The sequence below is a fragment of the Microchirus variegatus genome (assembly GCF_963457635.1).
Source record: "Microchirus variegatus genome assembly, chromosome: 10".
Taxonomy (NCBI): domain Eukaryota; kingdom Metazoa; phylum Chordata; class Actinopteri; order Pleuronectiformes; family Soleidae; genus Microchirus; species Microchirus variegatus.
In genome coordinates, this window is record NC_139811.1 from 8,537,119 (window position 1) to 8,559,062 (window position 21,944).

General features: G+C 40.7%; 2 protein-coding genes across 2 annotated transcripts; one reads left to right on the forward strand and one right to left on the reverse strand.

Moving 5' to 3' along the window:
• Positions 1-3,693: 3,693 nt before the first annotated feature.
• LOC310932607 (epithelial membrane protein 1) lies at positions 3,694-9,066 on the forward strand. The gene is made up of 5 exons (XM_083895932.1): positions 3,694-3,792; positions 5,414-5,501; positions 6,577-6,688; positions 7,244-7,384; positions 8,492-9,066. Exons 2-5 carry the CDS (start codon positions 5,424-5,426, stop codon positions 8,650-8,652), a joined length of 492 nt encoding a protein of 163 aa, XP_083752058.1. The 5' UTR covers positions 3,694-3,792; positions 5,414-5,423; the 3' UTR covers positions 8,653-9,066.
• Positions 9,067-11,219: 2,153 nt separating this feature from the next.
• On the reverse strand, positions 11,220-18,071 carry gsg1 (germ cell associated 1; the record flags this gene model as incomplete). Its single annotated transcript, XM_083896536.1, has 5 exons — positions 11,220-11,688; positions 12,909-13,020; positions 14,121-14,285; positions 14,393-14,440; positions 17,777-18,071. 5 exons carry the CDS (start codon positions 18,069-18,071, stop codon positions 11,220-11,222), a joined length of 1,089 nt encoding a protein of 362 aa, XP_083752662.1.
• Between the last annotated feature and the right edge of the window lie 3,873 nt (positions 18,072-21,944).

Here is a 21,944-nt window from a genome sequence, read left to right on the forward strand (position 1 = left end):
TATTGGCAGCTTTAATCGCCCTGTTATTATCCTGCCGGCTCACACCTGAGGCTGAGGCAGGCTGACATGATACTGACCAGGTAGTTTTTTAAAATCGCACCAAAGCAAAAACAAGTGAGCTCAGTCTCCATGTCAGCAGTCAGTATTTGTGTGATGATGCACACTCATCTGCTCTGTATTTATTGTCATTATTCTACTTCCTCTTTATCTAGATGCTTCTTTTGTGTGTGTGTGTGTGTGTGTGTGAGAGAGAGGCTGTCACTTCCTCCTTCTGTTTCCTAGAGATTCAGACATTCAAACTTCACAGTGTCGGCTCATCAGAGACATCTGTGCACCTCGTGAGATTTTTCTCTTTTTTTTTTGGGAAGAATGAACAAGAATGCCGTGTCCACATTTGAAACTCAGCGACAGACATTTAGTTCCACATTTTAAACAGCATTCATATGAGTCCATAGCTGTCTGTTTGTGGGCAGCATCATTTAAACAGTAAAGGGACGACATGTGAAGCTAATTATTAGAATTTGGATTCAGGAATTGGGAAAAAAAGTATATATATATATATATATAAAGTATTTTGTACTTATTTAGTTTTTTTGTAGTATGTCACTCCCATGTCATGTAATTTAATTTCTATTTCTACATTTTTTTGTTATTTATTTCTTATGTGAGCAATATTAGCATGGATGATATTATATGTATGTAAAATGTGTATTTTTATTTGACTCAAAAGCCCTACGAGGAACAAGTGTTGTGAATTAGCTTTAGCTAAAAACACTATGATGCATCAGATGACTGTTCAAACTTGTCTATGTTTTTGTATCTGTCCCTATCTAAATAAACCTTATTAATATTATTAATAATAATAATAATAATAATAATAATAATAATAATAATAATAATAATAATATGTGTATTTGATTTGCTTTGTCTTATTGTATGAACGAGAAGGGAACATTAAAAAGTGTGTATGTGTATATATATACATATACATATATACACACACACATATATATATATATATATATATATATATATTATTATTATTAATTTTTAAAGGAAGAATTACATTCATGATGTTTGGCTTCATTATTTGACATATTTAAATGTTTTTTTTTCCCACCTGATAATTCAGATTATATTACATTTACACTATTACTAATTACTAATTTGATAGTTTAAAGCTTAAACTTCAAGATGAAATATGTGCTAAAGGGTTGTTTTGTTCTATGCGATGGATCAGGAACTATTTTGGGTGGGTATACCTTGTTTTGCAGTGTGATAGTGATGGGCGGAGTGATATGGAAAGGAAATATTATTATGGCTGTTATAAAATTAAAAAGGTCAATGCCACCATTCACATTTTCAGCACTTCCACTTCCACTAAAAGTCCACTCACTTCAACCTATATTAGCGTTTCACTTCTACATTTCATCTGAGAATTACAGTTTAAAAAAAAAAAAAAAAAAAAGGAGTTAATCATCTTCGAGTAAACCCTTCAACACCTACACATACGTATGTGAGCTGAGCTTTTAAGTGTTTTCAGTCATTAAAAATAACCTGGCACGGCGTGTGCTTCACATTTAGAGCTGACACTTCCTCTGCAACGACTACTGACACACACACTCTAACAGTGAGTTTTACTACTTATTATACACTACTTATAGTGATTTAATATTAATATTAATATGGTGCTTATAGTACACTGCTGTTCAAAAGTTTGGGGTCACCTATACAATTTTTTTTTGGTTTTTTTCCATTAAAAGTCACACTTTTATTCCTCAAAAGAGTTGCAAAATGAATAGAAAATATAGACAAGACATTGACAAGATTAGAAATAATGATTTTTATCCAAAATAATAATTTCACACTTTCATCAAAGAACCAGATAAAACTGTTTTCAGCTGGTTTTCAAGGGTTTTCTAATCATCCAATAGCCTTCTAACACAATTAGCAAACACAATGTACCACTAGAACACTGGAAATGGGCCTCTATACACCTATGTACATATTCCATTAAAAACCAGACGTTTGCAGCTAGAATAGTCGTTTACCACATTAACAATGTGTAGAGTGTATTTATGGTTAATTTAATGTTATATTCATTTAAAAAAGTGCTTTTCCTTCAAAAATAAGGACATATCTATTATTTTATGCTGCGTCCTTCCTCTGGAAACAGGATCTGTCCAGCAATACTATCAGACCTGACCAGAGGAAGCATTTATACACCAGCAGTGTCCAAAAACAGTGTTTTTTTGTGTGCAGTAGAATTCACTCCTGAAACTTTTCTGTCGCACTCCAGCCTACTGTATTTGCAGCCGTCTCACTTTGCTCGCGCAATGTTGCTGTCGCTCCCTTATCTGTCTTGATATAGAGATCCACCAGCTATACTGAAAAACGTCATGAACTTGTTTGACAACAGTTTGAACGTTTTAGATTCCAAACTTACATACTACGGTTTTAAAAGCACCGTCACATAGTAAAACTTTAACTGTGGGTGAAACGCGTCCTCGTGTGCCGCGTTTAACCGACTGCATCCGTGCCCTTGTGTCGACGGGAGACACTTTTCTGTGGCCTCCTCCTCGCTCTCTGAAGACAGATCTGTTAAAAAAACACTTCAGCTCAGTCGTAATCGATCGAGCAAACATCGACGCGCGTTCTTATGACGGCGATAGCGTCGGATTAAAGGTCCGATGAGCCGCCAAAAGCTCCCTCTAAACACATGAGAGCGATCTGCTTCAGATAGCAGATTCCTTTGACTCACTGGAGCCTTCAGGGTCGCGGCAATGAAACAATGACGCTGAGTAATAATCAGTGAACTCACAGCACCATGAAATGTCTCCAACACACACACACACACACACACACACACACACACACACACACACACACACACACACACACACACACACACACACGCACACACACACACACACACCCCTCCTCCTTCAAAACCTGCCAAATTCCTTTCTCTCTACCTTTGTGTCTCTTTCCATCTTCCCTCCCTCTCTCCCTCCCTCCTTCTCCTCTCCACTCGTGCTATGACTTGTACTCGTTTGCCCCCTCCCTCCTTCTCCCTCCTTCTCCCTCCTTTTCCCTCCTTCTCCCTCCTTCTCCCTCGCCACCATAACATTCCTTCATCCGGTCTCTGTAACAAAAGCGGGAAAAGACTTGGGGGCGGCGACGGCGATGATGATGATGATGATGATGAGGAGTAAGAAGAAACTTTGCTGCACTGGTGCTGCTCATGTGTGTGTGTTTATACTGTAAATATATACATATGTGTGTGTGATTGTGAGGTCTGTCTCCATGGCAGCATGCGTGTGTGTGTGTGTGTGTAGGGCGACTGTCAGTGAGGTCCAGTGTTGTGGGAGTTTCCCTCCTCAAACACCAGTGAGTCATCAGCGTCTCTGCTGCCCTCGTCGTCCCCACAGAGACTCGCCATCATCAGCTGAGTGACAAAGACGTGACTCCCTCCCCACACCCACACCCACACCCACACCCACCCTCTGCCCACAGGAGCTGTTGAAATGAAAATGTGTAAAGTAAACATACAGAATGAGAGGGTGGGACGAGGAAAAGAGGAGGAGGAGGAGGAGAAAAGAGCAGAGAGAGGCAGAATGAGGAGAACAAGCCCCCGTGAGAGAGAGGTTTGTCTGGGGTGTGGACTTTGAAAAAAGAGGGCAGGGTAAAAGTGGGCGGACTGGTTGTTTCTGGAGTTTGAGCATTTAGACTCTTGTATCATAGAGAGAAGGAGGAATTACACTTGAAGAGACAAACGGACGACAGGCAACAGTAAGTCAAAGACTCTTTTTTTTTCTTTTCCCCTTTCTACTTTTTTCATATAGTATTTTATCTTTGTTTGCAACTTTAAATAAGTTAGAAAAGCAGTCTATGATGATGTGTTTTTTGGGGGGTGTAGGAGTCTCACTCATACTTTACTGAATAACAATAACTTCTAAATGATGCTGGTCATATTCTGGAGTAGTTTGTGTTCTGAGGTCACTCAACTGAATATTAAACTGTGGAAAAATGGGCTTTTTCTTCCTTTTTTTGGTGTCTATGGCCACGTGTTGTCTGTTACACGTCATGGAAATGATATGCCACATCCAGGCCGAGGGCTTTTTTCATTTTGATGCATGTTTTAAATTAAAGCCTTGGAACCTTGCTCGGCACACTCACTTGTGTTATTTTTGTTCCCCCGTCCACAAGTTGTTGGTTTAAAAAAAAATGTGGGCAAAAAAAAACACTTCAGGCAAAAAGTGAAGGAAATATTGACAAAGCGCTGCTGAAGCAGAGGGAAGCAGGTTGAGCTGTGTGTCAGGTATAGGGTCACGTGTGTGAGTGTGGTTGCGTGTGAGAGAGAGAGCTGGCTAGTGTGTGTGTGTGTGTGTGTGTGTGTGTGTGTGTGTGTGTGTGTGTGTGTGTGTGTGGACCCAGCCCTTGACCACTCCTTCACCATGGAGAGAGAGAGAGAACCAGCACATTCCAGATGTGCCTCTTCCTCAGTTCACACCCAGTGCAGCCTCCGCACATACTTTAAACCTACTTAAACTCAGACACACACTTTTGATCCACGCCAAAGTGCGATTCCAAACCTCTGACCTCTGACCTCAGAGCCGCTCAGAACCATCGTACTTTAGGAGTTTATTTGAAGAGATTTGAGTTATATGAGAGAGAGAGAGAGAGAGAGAGATAGAGAGATAGAGAGAGAGAGAGATAGAGAGAGAGAGAGGTGAACCAGCGAGACAAGAGGAGCAGGTATTCGCTTCAGTTAAGGAGTGGCGGCTTTCTCGGAGGCACAAGACAAGCCCCAACTCATCTGCCTGCCGCGAACAAAACACTCTCAGCTCAGTATCTTCTCACGTATAAAGTGATCAAATTCACAGCTTAGAGAGAGAGACACAGAGACACACACACACAAACACACACACACACACACACACACACACACACACACACACACACACACACACACATAGCGACGCCTCTGTGTTTGCCTTACGCATTTTCTATTTGCAGCCTTTTCGCTGGGGCAGCGTGAACAGTAACTCTGAGTAATTAGAAGTTGAGAAGCCACACCCTGAGTGGGTGCCAGGTTTTGGCCACGTTTTGAGTGTGTTTATGAAGATTTGTGTGTGTGTGTGTGTGTGTGTGTGTGTGTGTGCTGGAGGCAGTCATTAATGACTCCCTCTGTGCAAAACCAAGCAGGAAGTGCCTTTGTTTTAGGTCTCATTTATTATTATTTTGTTCTTGTATGTGTGTGTGTGTGTGTGTGTGTGTGTGTGTGTGTGTGTGTGTGTGTGTGTGTGTGTGTGTGTGTGTGTTTAAGGCTTGAATGTGTGGCTTAGTTCCTCAGTCGTATGAAAAGTGTGGAAAGTGGTGTAACAAGTTCTCTCTCTTTCTCTCCCTGCAGCACAGTCATCATGCTGATTCTCCTCGCTGCCATCTTTGCCCTCCACATCCTCGGCGTCATCCTCCTCCTGGTGGCCACTATCGACAATGTAAGCCACACACACACACACACACACGCACACACACATTCTTGTACTTGCTGCATACTGAGGACCGGGTATAAGTGCTGACAAAGTGAGGACCAGTGTTTCCACTTTATAAATCAACACAATTACAAATATCCACTTCATGAATGACATTCAATACAATAAAGAACTACTGGGTGCAGTACCATAAAATGTCTGCAGGTGGAGCGAAAAGTGTGTGACAAAGTGAGGACCGGCCAAAATGTCCTCACTTCGTAAAAACGACCTCACTTTGTTGTTTAAAAACCCTCACTGGTCCTCACTATGCTGCAAGTACAAGAACACAAACGTACACACACACAAATTCTTGTACTTGCTGCACACTGAGGACCGGGTATAAGTGCTGACAAAGTGAGGACCAGCGTTTCCACTTTATAAATCAACACAATAACAAATATCTACTTCATGAATGACATCTATAAGGAACTACTGGGTGCAGTACCATAACATGTCTGCAGGTGGAGCAAAAAGTGTGTGAATCCACAAAAAGGGTTTTTTTCTACCAAATTGAGGACCTCCGTTAAAATAACAGTGTATAGCATGTTTACAACCTAAGGATGTGATTTCAATGAAGACAAAGTGAGGAACGGCCAAAATGTCCTCACTTCGTAAAAACGACCTCACTCTGTTGGTTAAAAACCCTCACTGGTCCTCTCTCACACACACACACACACACACACACACACACACACACACACACACACACAAACAAGGCAATAAAAAGCTGCAACTGCCCGAGGGCAAAGCTCCACTCCAACTTCCTGACTGTTAAATAAAATGACAGCGAGGACGAGCTCACCTGTCTTTCATCAGTCAGACTCCGTTCCTCCTCCTCTGTTCGCGTCCACATGTTTGACATTTCTCGGTGACAGATGAACCGGCCTGTAGAAGACAATGCAGGCGAGGCGTCAGTGTGACATGTGGCGTGCTGCACACTCTTACGTTGAAATATGTGACATTCTTGCATGCCGATCCTCTGCGTACGCAGATGGACGATGGTTTGAAAAGTAAAACTTTTTAAACCCCTTCTCCTCTCCAGGCCTGGTGGGTGACTGACACCGTCTCCACCGACGTGTGGGCTCGGTGGATACTGCAGAGCAACGGAGTGTGGAACTACACTGACCTCCCCACAGGCTCGCATTATCCGGAAGGTAAGGAAGTGTGTTTTTTTAAACGTTACAAAATCGGCGTTAAAAACAAATATTTGGTGGGTGCAGTTTGTTTAAGATCAAGTGCTCAAATCCTCTCGAGGCAAATCTGCCTCTCGTCAGGTGCCCTTGTGGTGGGTGTGGTTCAACAGATTTTGACAGCACAGAATAACAATGCAGCAGCTGCCTGTGATTCTGATTCGAACCGACTAATAAAGAACCTGATTGGTGTGAGTCAGATCTCCAGACACAGTTATGCACACAAACACCTTCAAGTGACCATAAGAAGTTTGTAATCATCTTCAAATGAAGTGTGTTTATCTCCAGAGCTTCCACGTCTACAACAAAAATCCTAAAATGTTTGGAATATTTGAGCGGCGCATTCTTGCCTGTTCAGAGAGAGAGAGAGAGAGAGAGAGGTGCAACTGCCTTACCTGATTTTCTAAAGTGTAAAAACCAAAGTGTTTCCTGTGGGCGTGTCAGCTGTGTGTGTGATGTTTGGCCAGGACCATGCACAGTCACTCACACTCATTGTTTCTGCTCTGGCTCCCCCTGCAGATTACCTCCAGGCAGTGCAGGCCAGCTCCATCCTGGCGTGCATCTTCTCCATCCTCGGCATCTTTGTGTTCGTGGCTCAGCTCTTCACCCTGGAAAAGGGCCAGAGGTTCACCATCTCCGGGATCTTCCAGTTTCTCGCCTGTGAGTTGTGTTTTATTTTATGCTGATTTAATTTACCGGTCAAAATATACACATTTTTTGTGTGTGTTTTCCATTAAAAGTCACACTTTTATTCATCAAAAGAGTCGCAAAAAGAAGAGAAAAATACAGTCAAGACATTGACAAGATTAGAAATAATGATTTCTAACATCACTGCACAAGGGTTTTCTAATCATCCAATAGTCTTCTAACGCGATTAGCAAACACAATGTACCATTAGAACACTGGAAATGGGCCTCTATACACCTATGTACATATTCCATTAAAAACCAGACGCTTGCAGCTAGAATAGTTGTTAAAAGTGACACGTTAGGGTTTGATTTGGTGCAACGAAGAGTTGAAGAATTCTACACTAGCTGTCAAAAGTTTGGGGTCACCCATACACTTTTTTTAGTCACATTTTTATTCATCAAAAGAGTTGCAAAATGAATAGAAAATAATGTCAAGACAATGACAAGACAATTCAAAATAATAATTTTGCCCTTCAAACAAAACTTTTTTCATTGCACAAGGCTTTTCAAGGGTTTTCTTATCATCCAATAGTCTTCTAACGCGATTAGCAAACACAATGTACCATCAGAACACTGGAAATGGGCCTCTATACACCTATGTACATATTCCATTAAAAACCAGACGTTTGCAACTAGAATAGTCGTTTACCACATTAACAATGTATAGAGTGTATTTATGATTCATTTAATAATGTATTCATTCATTCAAAAAAAGCGCTTTTCCTTCAAAAATAAGGACATTTCTAAGTGACTCTGTCCAGCAATACTATCAGACCTGACAGAGGAAGCATTTGTGTGTATACACCAGCAGTGCCGAAAAACAGTAAAATTCACTCCTGACACGTTTTGTTGGCTCGTCTTCTTCTTCTTCTTCTGTGTTTTCAGTCGTACTCACTTTACTCGCGCAATGTTTTCTTCAAAAAACAAGGACATTTCATTTCAAGTGACCCCAAACTTTTGTGGGCAAATTGGACACTCTCTTAATGGACCCCAGCATCCACTGTGTACCCCCTAGTGTCTGTTTTTTTTCATATATCTTCCTAAATCTTCATTCATTCTTTTCCCGTTTCCCCCGCAGGCTTGTGCATCATGATCGCGGCCTCCATCTACACAGACCGCTTCCACATCAACGAGCAGTTCGGCTGGTACGGTCACTGCTTCATCCTGGCGTGGATCTCCTTCGCGCTCACGTTCATCTCCTCCATCATTTACTTTGTGCTACGCAAGAAGACGGCGTGAGAAGGACACTAGAGAGCTCACTAACCCCATCACCACCACCCACCACCCACTGTCCGGCCCATCGTCTCCATCTGGATCCACTCCCTTCAGCTCAGAATCTTAAATTACAGTTCATGTTCTTTGTGTATTGAACGTTAGATCCGAGCTGCCCGCCGACCCCCACACACCTCCCTCAAATACATTACTTGCGTTTAATTGTGTCGGCTTCGAAATGATCAGGATTCCACCGTGTGTGTGTGTGTGTGTGTGTGTGTGTGTGTGGAGTCAGTAAAAGGGCAAACTCAATCAATCACTGCTGTATTTGCGTGGAGGTTTTGGCCTGGATGGATTAACTGTGGGCATCTAAAGGATAAAGATTATTTTTTTGTAGTTATCTGTCTAAATAAAATAAAAAAAAATAAAAAAAATAAAAAATGAAGACCTAAAGGTTTAAATAAGATATGATAAATTAAGATCTAACGTTGTGTCTGACAAAAGCGGAAAGAGGAAAATGTGTGGTCTTTTTTTGTTGTTGTTGTGATGTACATTTATATATGAATATGAAAGTTGGATAAAAAAAACGGTGTGAGTTAATAATTTTAGTACATTGTTTTTTTTATATATATATATATATTATTATTATTATTATTTTGTTCCCTGCTTTGTTCTGATTTTATATGATAATGACAACAATGTTCACCGTGCTGAGTGAAAATCATCTGTTTAAACTTCAAAAGTCCATTTGACATGTCACACGTGCGTGTGTGTGTGTGTGTGTGTGTGTGTATTCTACAGATAAGAGTATGCAACGACATCGTGATAATGTTTAATTTACTGGTGATAAGGTAAACCCGTTCTTTTATTTTATTTTTTATCATTTTAATACAATGTCAAATGATATACTATATAAACTAGGAACTATTACACTAATAAAGTGATATAAAGAGGAACTTTGTGTCACATTCACAGGTGGATATTTTTCATTTGCACTCATTAACTCATCATTTAACGTCATACAACGAATCAAACGTGGATTTAAATCCAAAACCATAAACCAGTCATATACCCATCCTTCATATATATATACTTTAAAGTCTGATTTTACATGTAAATATGTCTCTTTTTAACCTTCTTATGATTCATTTTCACCCCTTTAAAAAAAAAAAAAAAAAATTCTCAGTATGGACAACAATGACTTTTACAATATTAAAACTTGACTATTTTTAAACAGTAACTGAAGCAACTGTTTGTTTCTTTTTCCTTTTGCCAAATCTGCATCACGTTCTATGTTCAGTAAATATAAAGGAGATTTCCAGTTCGTCCAGTAAGGTTTTCATTTTTTTCAGCCATTTTAGTCAGCACATTTAATGAGTCTTTACTCACCTTGGGCGATAGGCAGGGTATACATTGGGCGATAGGCGGGGTACACCCTGGACAGTTCGCCAGTCCATCGCAGGGCCACACATAGAGACAAACAACCATTCACTCACACACTCACACCTACGGTCAATTTAGAGTGAACAATTCACCTAATCCCCATATCGCATGTTTTTGGACTGTGGGAGGAAGCTGGAGAACCCGGAGAAAACCCACGCACACACGGGGAGAACATGCAAACTCCTTGCAGAAAGGCCCTTGTTCCAAAGTTGTTCCAAACGGGGCTCGAACCCAGGTGCTGCAAAGGCAAGAGTGCTAACCACTACACCAACCATGGGCCCATTATAACTTCATTTAAAACCATCAATAACAACAGACTCAGTTTTCTAACTTATTAGCTTTATGATTTGGAAAATAATAAATGTCCTTTTTAAGTACATGCTATGATCATATAGTGCAATATAGAAAGTACACTACACTCTTAGAAATAAAAGTGCTAAGTAGAACCATATAAGGTTCTTCGGTTTGTCCATCCATTAGTGTTACCAAGAACCCTTGAAAAACTATTTCTTCAGGAAAAGGGTTTTTCAGAAGCAAATGGTTCCAGGCAGAACCTCAGCCCTTGTAGAAGAACCCTTTTGGAACCCTTATTTCTAAGAGTGTACCATATTGGGACTGAAAATGAAGGTAATACCATATTTTTTCCTATTTACCTATCCAATTTTTGTTGGTTGTTTTTCATTAAAAGTCACACTTTTATTCATCAAAAGAGTTGCAAAATGAATAGAAAATATAGTCAAGACATTGACAAGATTAGAAATAATGATTTTTCTTTTGTCAAAGAACCAGCAAAACAAAGGTTCAAGGGTTTTCTAATCATCCAATAGCCTTCTAACACGATTAGCAAACACAATGTACCATTAGAACACTGGAAATGGGCCTCTATACACCTATGTACATATTTCATTAAATAACAGACGTTTGCAGCTAGAATAGTCGTTTACCACATTAACAATGTATAGAGTGTATTTCTGATTCATTTAATGTTATATTCATTGAAAAAATAGTGCTTTTCCTTCAAAAATAATGACATTTCTAAGTGAGCCCAAACTTTTGAACAGTAGTGTATAGTATAGTTTAGTATATAGAGTGAAAATTGGACTGATCCAGATCACGTTACAAAAACATTGACCTGCCGTGCACAGCATGGTTCACAGTGGGCTGTAGTCGTCCTCCGACTCAAAGTGGTCCTCCTGGTGTCCCAGAGGACTCGCGTGGCCAGAGACGGACGGTGTGGGCGAATCAGACGGAGAGGGAAGGGACAGGCGGTGGTGAGGGGACGCAGGAGCTGGACGACAGGGGGGAGGAGCAGGGAAGAAGTCAGAATCGGGGAGAGGCAGAGAATGCGAGTGCGTGAGCCTCCGTACCTTCGCTGGTGGGGGCTCGTAGTAGGGAGACAGGTGGGAGATCCGCGGGGGAGACGGGGGACGGGCCAGGGTGAAGGCGGTGGTGTTCGGAGGCGTGTAGTACGGAGCCGGAGGCAGGAAGCCCACGATGTTGAAGCTGCAGGCGTTGAGGCCGGAGTTCTGCCTCGGCCCAACCATCAACACTTTCTTGGTGTAGTTGTTCAGAGTGGAGACGCCGGCCGACATGCAGACGGTGAAGGCGAACCACGCCACGCTGACGACACAGAGACAGAGAGAGGAGGAAGATCCACACAGTTTCTTCTTAAAGGTGCCATATGTAAGAATGTGGCCAAAAACGGTTACTACACTCAAATTCAAAATACAGAGGTCTTTTAGGTTTTGTTTTCTGACGTAACTGGCAACCCGTGGTTGCTCGGCAGCTGAGACTCTACTGACTGCAATGATTGGTAGACGGCGGTAGGTGGCGCCACATACCAAAACATGATTTCAAAACATAAACATGATTTGCAGTCTGCAAAATATTTTTTTTTATGCAAATATTTTGTCTGTACTGTTGTTGTTGGTGAGTTCAGTTTGTTATATGAACATTATTCCTGAGTCTCTGTGACATATTAGGAGGATTTTATGGCCAGTTGATTTAGATTTATTACATAATGCACCTTTAATTGTTTGTGAATTTGATTTAAAGCCATTTTACAAAACACTTTTTTCCCCTTCCTTTTTTAAATAAAAATATTTGAAAACCTCTTAAAGGAGGATCCGCCCTGGTCCATCTTACCAACATGAGGAGACACTGAACTATACTTACTATACTATACTAAACCACTGGAATTTGTCAATCTGGATTAAGTAAAAATTAGATTTTGCGTTCTTATCTTATATTGTAATTTTTGCAATTTTTTGCAATTTTGGAGCAACCTGGAACAAGAATTTCCTTTGGGATTAATAAAGTTCTCTCTTAATTTATCTTATCTTAAACATTTATTACATAAGCCCAAACTGTCATCTTCTGTTATGCTCTCTCGTTCTCGTCTTGCTTTTTGTAAAACAACAAATAAATATCAAATAAATATCAAATAAATATAGAAATAATGTTTTTCTCCAAGGTAAATCTGACATGAGCTCTCCTACACTGGGCTCTCAGCAGTTGTGGGCGGAGCTTTGACAAAAGAGCAGGATTTTTTTGTGTGTCGCCTTTTCCTGACCCCTAACTCCTGGATTAGAAGAGGATTTGCACAAATTACATAAAAAAGAATTGACTTTTTTTCACTTGACCGGCCCCCGACTGACCAAACCAGTGGCCCCCAGGTCATTCGGGTTAAAGGAAGGAAGGAAGGAATTATCACGCCCCCAAACTGCTGAGCGTGTTTTCAGTCATACTTAACCCTGTTTACCAGCTCAACGCTAACGACTGCTAACGGCTCATATCAGGACAACATGACAATAGGAACAAACTGAGGTCGCTAAACTCACTAAAAAGCCCAGGAGTAGCCGTAGCTGTGAGGTTTGAAATCCTCCGGTCCCATCGAGACCGTGGTCTGAAACACCTGCATGAACATCATGTGACCCACCATGCCGAGCAGACCTGAGAAGACACAAAGATGGAAAATGGTTGCTTACACTAAGGGGGCCACTAAAAAATGACTGAGTCATAGTTTTTCACACTTTGGGGACTGGTATGGCCTCCAGAGTCCCACATATAAGTATTTAAATTATTAAAATTGATAAAGTTGATTTTGCATAATATGTCCACTTTAAAGGTGCCATATGTAAGAATGTGGGCAAAAACGGTTGCTACACTCAAATTCAAAATACCGAGGTCTTTTACGTTTGGTTTTCTGACGTAACTGGCAACCCGTGGTTGCTCGGCAGCTGAGACTCTACTGACTGCAATGATTGGTAGACGGCGGTAGGTGGCGCCACATGCCAAAACATGATTTCAAAACATAAACATGATTTGCAGTCTGCAAAAAAATGCAAATATTTTGTCTGTACTGTTGTTGTTGGTGAGTTCAGTTTGTTATATGAACATTATTCCTGAGTCTCTGTGACATATTAGGAGGATTTTGTGGCCAAGTTGCTTTAAATTTATTATATAATGCACCTTTAAGCTGTAGTTTTTGTTGTTTGTGTCATTATTTTTTGCCTCTGTTTGGTCTTCGTAAAACAGAAAATATGTAGTATTATTTATATGCTGTGTCTCTCTGAAAACAGGATGTGTCAGGCAATACTATCAGACCTGACCGAGGGAGCGGTAAAAGTAGCTTTTATCTCGTTCAACTGATAAATGAGATGAAAAAAAAAAAATTTTGGAGCAGAATTTACTTCTGAACCATTTTGTGGGCAGCCTTACTTTACTTTACGTCTGTCTTGATATAAATACATATATAAATTCTTGAATAAATCATCTTTTGCATGCACAGATGAATAATTTCTATGAAACCATGAGTCAGATCCTTTCAGTGTGCATCCACTGTGGCATCAAGATGAAAATATCTCAACTTTTTGGAACGACTTTTGATACTTTGATACCAAAGGAGTAGATGAAACTGGTGCTTGTTGACCCTGAAAATACTCTGAACCTCCATCATGCAACAAAGGAGAGGATTCGCAGACATGGAAATCAGCATTGTGTGAACTCATTGAACAATGGTTTGACTGTTACAGAGATTTGAGGTGCAGTACCTCCCAGGACTGTGAAGACGGCAGCGAACGCGTTGAGGAGCTGACCGCAGCGTTGAGTGGAGGGAAACCAGGCGCTGATGCACAGCTGCACAGACAGCAGCGTGCAGCTGATCAACAGCAGGCCGACGTACATGAGCTCCAACGACAGCGACAGCCACATCATTGCTGCAGAGGGAGGAAGAGAAGAAGAAGGAGAAGAAGAAGAAGAAGAAGAAGGTGAGGTGATGTGGAAGAGCTGTGCCCACAGAAGTGGTAAATTAATCCACTAATACCTTTTTCCGATCCAGGAGTCAAAGTGTAAAACCCTCGACACTTCTCCTCTGCAAATCAAAAGACAAGATTGTCAAGGGTGGAATAAGCTCATTTGACGAGACAGCAGTCTAAGGACTAAATGTTATATTTATTTGCAATGGAACGGCTGAGGTGAAGACCTCAGCTGGTGGTGATATGTGAAAGATTGCAGTGATATTTAGCGATGCAGGGGCAGCATCATGAGAAAGGTCAGTGTTGTACATTTAAAAAAACACTGACTGTTTTCATTTTACTCATTACTTTCCACATTTAGGTTTTTTTTGTTTTCACCACAACATCATTTTTTTTTACTCCTAAGAGAAAGCCGGCAGCAGCAGCAGCAGCAGCAGCAGGAAAACAACAATCTGTTGTGCAGCCTGTTTAAGCTTCTTTGTGGCTTGTTTACCAGTGTGTTTACATGACAGCTGCAATAAACAAACGTATTTTGGCTCTGAATTACCGAGGTTGAGAAGGCTCCAGAAGCTGTGACATTCAAATGCTAGTGGAGCAAAACGAGAAAATAAATGGCAAAAAAACAACAAAAAGACACCCGTCAACAATAAGTAAACTCAACAAAAATATAAACTCACAAACTTGAAATGGTGAACAAAAATAGAACGTCATGACATTTGCTCTGATTCTCGATGCTTGATTTGTTTATGGAATGATTTGTTTTGCTCAAACCCAGTAGTCCAGTGTCACTTGGCCACTCCTATTGACGGTAATCTCAGATTGAGTATTTCAACTCATGGAGCATGGCAGAGTGGTGGTCAATATGTGTGACCACAGGACACAGACACTCCTTATTGTGTGGTCAATAAAAGGGCACACCAAAATGTGGACTTTTGTCACTTGTCAAATACGTCACAGATGTCACAAATCACGAGGGAGCGATGACTGTCGCTGTGCTCGTTCTGCAAACACTAATCTGTCAACGTCAGCACGCTTGTAGCTTAATCTACATCAGAAGGACTATTTTAACAAACACACCTTTAATATACTCTGCCCAAAAATTTTTGTCATGTCATTTTTTGTGATTTCATTTCATGGATGCTAACATTATTTTGAATTGAACAATTTTATAATATAGAGTACAGTTTTTCGTGAGTGATTCCCTTTATATCCCTGAAATGTATATATATATATATATATATAATTTTTTTTTTTTGAATGAGCAAAGACGAGGACGAGGATAATGGACGAAGCAGCAGCGCAGGCGTCTGAAAAGCACAGGGAGCTGAAGGACAGTGCAGCAGGTTGCTATGGAAGCAGGTCCAACTCCACACAACCTGACACACTGCTTCATTTAGTCGAGCCAGTATTAAAAAAAAATTTTTTAAACAACATTTTGTATTAAACTATTAGATTTTTTTTTGCAAGTAGCCGTATAATAAGCAAGATATTGTCGCATTTTGCGTACAATGATTCAACGTTAGTGTAAAACATTTTACAGTATTTGTCATTATCCACTATAAAATACAATCTCTTAGCAACTACATTTCTTTTTTTAGTCCCGTCACAAAAAAAGTGAGACATGATACCATTAATCACACAAGGTTAACTGGAGCATAGAAGTATAATGTTGTCTGAAGAACTTCAGTGTCATTTAGTGTCAATCCTTAAAATCAGCTGCATATGAGACGTTGAAACCCCAGCTGATGTTTGTGAATCCTATTAACCTTTCCTCTCTCTCTCTCTGGGTTCCTAATCCATAATTAAGTCCTGCTGTTGAAGTCTAAATCTCAGCGAGCTGTACACACACACACACGCACGCACACACACACACACACGGATAATAATCCTCTTTGGACTGAGAGCGTGTACGCACACACACACACACGTCTATGACCACAGTTCATATTAACAATTTCCTCCCCTCTCGTGACCTATGTTTCAGTTGTGTTGATCTCATGTCACCTTGGGTTCACCCTTCAGCACCTTTGTATAGTTATGTCACTGCTTCTGTTCTCAATGAGTCAGAAAAACAACAACAACAACAACAACAACAACAACAACAACAACAACAACACTGCAGGCCTCCCTCTGGTGAAAAACCTGTTAATCGTGCGTTTATCACTCGCGATCGCTTCAGGAATTTGTAATTTTCCAGCTCACGTTCACTCACGGTTTCACCTTTTATTGAACAACTGCAACTTAACGTAAAATATAAAAGCACACGATGTTGTCCACTGGGTGTAGGAATTAGCGACACCTAGTGGTGAGACTGTATAGGCCCTGGTATACTTGTGCGCCAGGGTTCCTGTAGTATCAGTGGTCAGATATCATCGCTATTATGGCTCATACATATTGTGATATACTGTAACTTTAGCCGTATTCATATTGAAATCAATAAAGCTAGAGCGTACCACTGTTGTGTATTGTACTGTATATTGTTTGTGTATGTTTTACCTGGATACAGATTGACGTTATGCTAGGCTAACAAGGTAAGCTATCGTTGCTAGCCTGCACGGGGATCTTGCTCACAATTTTTGGAGAATGGAAAATCTCCTCACTTCTTCAAACATCGCAGTAAGTTAGTTTTTTCTCCGCTCTCATCCTCAGTTTGCTTTCTTTTGGTTACTAGCTTAATGTTAGCGTGGTGCCAGGCTAGATGTTTGGTTAAATTACTTATGTGCTATTTTGCGAGGTTGACAGATCTTTTGGTTTCGCAAACAGTGAACATGAACATGTTTCTCTTTAAAAAAAAAAAAAAAAAAGTAAAATGAAACTTAAGGGACAGGAAATGACATCGACATCGATCAGCCACAATGGCTACTGTGAGCTAACAGCAGTTAGCATTTGGAAAAGCGATCATTTGCAGGCACATTGCCGTCATATATAACATGTATCCACTGGACAGATAAATCCTCTGAGGCTGGAAGTTTTGTGTAGAACTCTGTGCTGCACTGTGGAGCCAAGAATACTTGTGTGTTTTACGCACAACAATTCCAGGAATTTAGCGCATTGTGACGTCCCAAGAAGCGCGGAAGTCAACATCATGCATTTTATCTCCTGTACTTAGACTGAGGAGGACCACAAAAACATGACTGATATATTATATACACTTTACCGACTGATAGGACCTCCTGAGTCCCAAATATATGGATTTAAACGATTAAAAAGTTGATTTAGCATAATATGGGACCTTTAACTATAATGTTCTTCATATCCTTGTCTCTGATGAGCTGAGAATAATTGAGCGTATGTCCATCTCGCGAATGTAGAGTCTTAATATTGCGGGGTTAGGCATTACTGAGATCTGACATTACCTCGTTATGGCAAAAGGTAATGCATTATAGTAATTATTCAATATATTAGCAACATAATTGCTAACGGTTCGACGTATTTTCCTCGTCGTCTCTCACCCCACGTGTCCGTGTAGATGTTTTCCTCACAGGTGACGAAGAGGCCGGTGTGAAACGTCGGGAAGACGAATCGGTCGTCGCCCGTCTCCCAGGAGAACAGGATGCTGGAGGAGTTGGAGATGCCGGGCACGGGGATGCAGTTGCTGTGCTTGGTGGGCGAACAGAGCGGCTTGGGCACCTTTTGTTTACCCACGCACCAGTGGGAGGACATGAGGGCCAGGCCGCCCAGGAAGAGGGAGCCCACCGTCTGGAGGAAAGAGAGGCGAGGGGAACGCATCTGCTGCAGGAACGCCATCATCGGAAAAAAGAAAGGCTTTGGGTTTCTGGTGGAGGAGAAGGAGAGACTTTTAGAAATGTTCATTATATTACACCAGTGTCTTTCAAGATGTGTCCCTTCTCCAGCACACATGATTCAAATGTTCAGCTCGTCACACAAGCTCTACAAACGACCCATTTATTTAAATCAGGTGTGTTGGAGCAGGGCAACATCTAAAACATGGCAGGGCTAGTGTTCCCTGAGGACCAGGAGTGGGGGAAACACTGTACTGGAGGATACAAAATAACGTGCCACTGTTTCTGTATAATAACGACAACAGAATTCAGCAAAGGTCGTGTACTGCAGCGTCAAGTATATGAAATGTCAGGAGGATGAGTAACTTATGGTTTTCCCGTGTTAATCTACTTGACTTTGGCTACACCTACGCTCTCTGATGTCACTAAAAATACCAGCGGCTTGTTATTAGTTTCCAAGGAGAAGCAGCGATGATTAGTGAGACGTTTGAAGGAGAAATTGCAGAGGAGTCAGCCATTTACAGATTTTTTAAAAAAAGGCAGAAAAAGTGACAGAAAAGCAGCCACACTGGTGTTAATTGGGGGAAGAATGACAGACAGACAAATAAGAGGAGTCTTGAATGAATGGATAAATTAAAATAAATAAAAATAATAATAATAATACAAATAAAGAGCACTCACCCCCTCAGCTTCTTACTTCTCACTCTGCTCCCTCATCAAGTCAAGTGAGCTGAAGGTGAAAATAACATTGGAGTCCTGCACCTCTACAGTCTGTGTCACAAGGATTTTGGCCGTCGGTGTGCGATTGTCAGCCTTCATGATCCAACCCCTGAAACACAAGTGTGAGCACACACGCACGCACGCATGCACGCACGCATGCACGCACGCACGCACGCACGCACGCACACACACACACCCCTCCTTAATCCAATCCGTATAAATCCAAAACAAAATAAATCCGTTCCATCTGTTTTCATTTCCATTCCTACACTTCTTTTTTGATATCATCATCCCCTCTTCCTCCTCCTCCTCCTCCTCCTCCTCCTCCTCCTCCCTCACACAAAATCATCCAGTCGATGCCAACACAAATCTCTTTGTTTCAGTGTGTAAACGACACCCACTTGACCTTGACCTGGTGAATAATGGCGACAGGTGCACACGACTCTGTTACACCATGGAACGTCTGCAGCTCCATACATGCAGAGAGCGCTCGACCCTTGACCTCTGCGTTCAATTTAATAACTGCAACGCTTTTAAGTTTAAGTTTTTTTTTTATCACTTAAATAACTTTAACTGAAGTGTAATTAGGGCTAAATGACTTTGGGGGGGAAATATACAATAGCTATTACAATAGCACAATCAAACAATGTGATTTGCTTATTGCGTTATTTAAATTCAGTATGAAAATGATGTATTTGCGTATTTTAATTAGTTATTTTAATGCTAAAGACCATTATCACAAATCACTTTCCAACCATTTCTTCTGCTAGCCATTTTAAACTGCAATTTTTTCCCCCCACAGACGATAATAAAAAAAAAAAAGGCACCATCATGTATTTCCTGCACATTACAAAATAAAAGTAATACAACTCTTTTTGTGATACATTCTCATACATATACAGACAATACTGTATATAAAAAGCTTAATCTGGAAACTATTAATGGACTTCATGGCTCTGTGCCACAGACTTCATGCACTTACAGCGATTACCTCTCACGACTCCGCTCCGCTTTTTATTCCTCACTCTTTTTCGAATCACTTTATTAGAGCCGTACATCATTTTGAAGCAATTTAGTCGCGACTTTAGACGACATACTCGATGTAATAACCTTTCTGTACAAGTGTTTAATTATGCAGCGTTTCTTCATCCTGCTCCGGCACACCTGATTCTAACCATCCGCTCATTAGCCATTCACTTGAATCAGGTACAGGGGAAACATGTAAAACGTGGCATGGCAGTGGGTCAGCAGGATCGGGATTGAGAAATCCTGGCTTCATGGATGTACAGTATTTACAAATCTGCTGTTTTTGCACCAAATTGTACTTCAAGGATCGACTACATACAATCGTCTCTTTCCACCATCCTCACGCAGAAGTAGCCTCAGTTTACCCTACCAGTCAAAAGTTTGGGGTCACTCAGAAATATCCTTATTTTTGAAGGAAAAGTACTTTTTTTTCTGGTTTTTAACGGAATATGTACATAGGTGTACAACATTGCGCGAGTAAAGCGAGACGGCTGCAGAAGACGACACTCTCCTCAGAAGACGACACTCTCCTCCATCGCCGGTGTGCATCCAGGAAAAGGACATAGAGATGGTGACATCTTACAAATACCTGGGTGTTCACCTTAACAATAAACTGGACTGGTCTGATCATGCTGCTGCGCTCTACAGGAAGGGTCAGAGCAGACTCTACCTGTTGAGGAAACTAAGGTCTTTTGGAGTTCAGGGAGAACTCCTGAAGACCTTCTACGACTCAGTAGTGGCATCAGCCATTTTTTACGCAGTGGTCTGCTGGGGCAGTGGCATCACAGCCGCAGACAGGAAGAGGCTGGACAGGCTGATTAAGAAAGCCAGCTCTGTCCTTGGATGTCCCCTGGAACCAGTGGAGGTGGTGGGAGAGAGGAGAATGGCTACCAAGCTATCATCTCTGATGGACAACCTCTCCCACCCCCTGCAGAACACCATCGCAGCACTGGGCAGCTCCTTCAGTCACAGACTAAAACATCCAAAATGTCTGAAGGAGCGTTATCGCAGGTCGTTCCTCCCTGCAGCTGTTAGACTGTACAACAAGTACTGCTCTAAGTAGACCCCACACACACACACACACACACACACAAACACTACACTCTCCATGTGCAATATACTGTTAACTCTCATTGGTGTAATATACTGTATATATTTTTTCATAATGTAAATTTTTTTTTTTTTTTTTTTTGAAGTGCAATATATTGTCATTTTTCATTTTTTTTTTATACTGTAGTTTTCTCATCAGTGCAATATCCTTATCCTTATTTATTATCCTTATTTAATAGCTCAGCCTTGTTTCCTTACACTATAAATACCATGTGCATACTGTGTATATTCTGCAGACCGGTTGTAATGTACATTCTATTTTTAAACCTATTTTTATAGTCAGTGTTAATATCTTTATATATTGTACTTTATATATTCTATTTCTTTTTGGTAATGCATGTTTATTATTTATTATCCTTATCCTTACTGTCTTGCTGCTGAAACACTGTAAATTTCCCCACTGCGGGACGAATAAAGGACTTCTTATCTTATCTTATCTTAATTACAGTAGTTTGGAGTACAGCTGAAAACACAGAAGAAGAGCCAACAAAACGTTTCAGGGGTGAATTCTACTGCACAAAAAAACAGTTTTTCGGCACTGCTGGTGTATACACACAAATACTCCCTCTGTCAAGTCTGATAGTATTGCTGGACTGTTTTTAAGGAAAATCACTTTCAAAAAAAAAAATTATTAATATAGCATTAAATGAATCAGAAATACACTCTATACATTGTTAATGTGGTAAATGGTACGTAATATGTACAGTGTTCTAATGGTACATTGTGTTTGCTAATCGTGTTAGAAGGCTATTGGATGATTAGAAAACCCTTGAAAACCCTTGTGCAATGATGTTAGCACAGCTGAAAACAGTTTTGTTTGAAGGGCAAAATTATTATGTGGAAAAAAATTCATTATTCCTAATCTTGTCAATGTCTTGACTATATTTTCAATTCATTTTGCAACTCTTTTGATGAATAAAAGTGTGACTTACAATGGAAAAAACACACAAAAAAACCTATAGGTGACCCCAAACTTTTGACCGGTAGTGTAGAATCCCTGTCTTCGTTGCACCAAATCAAA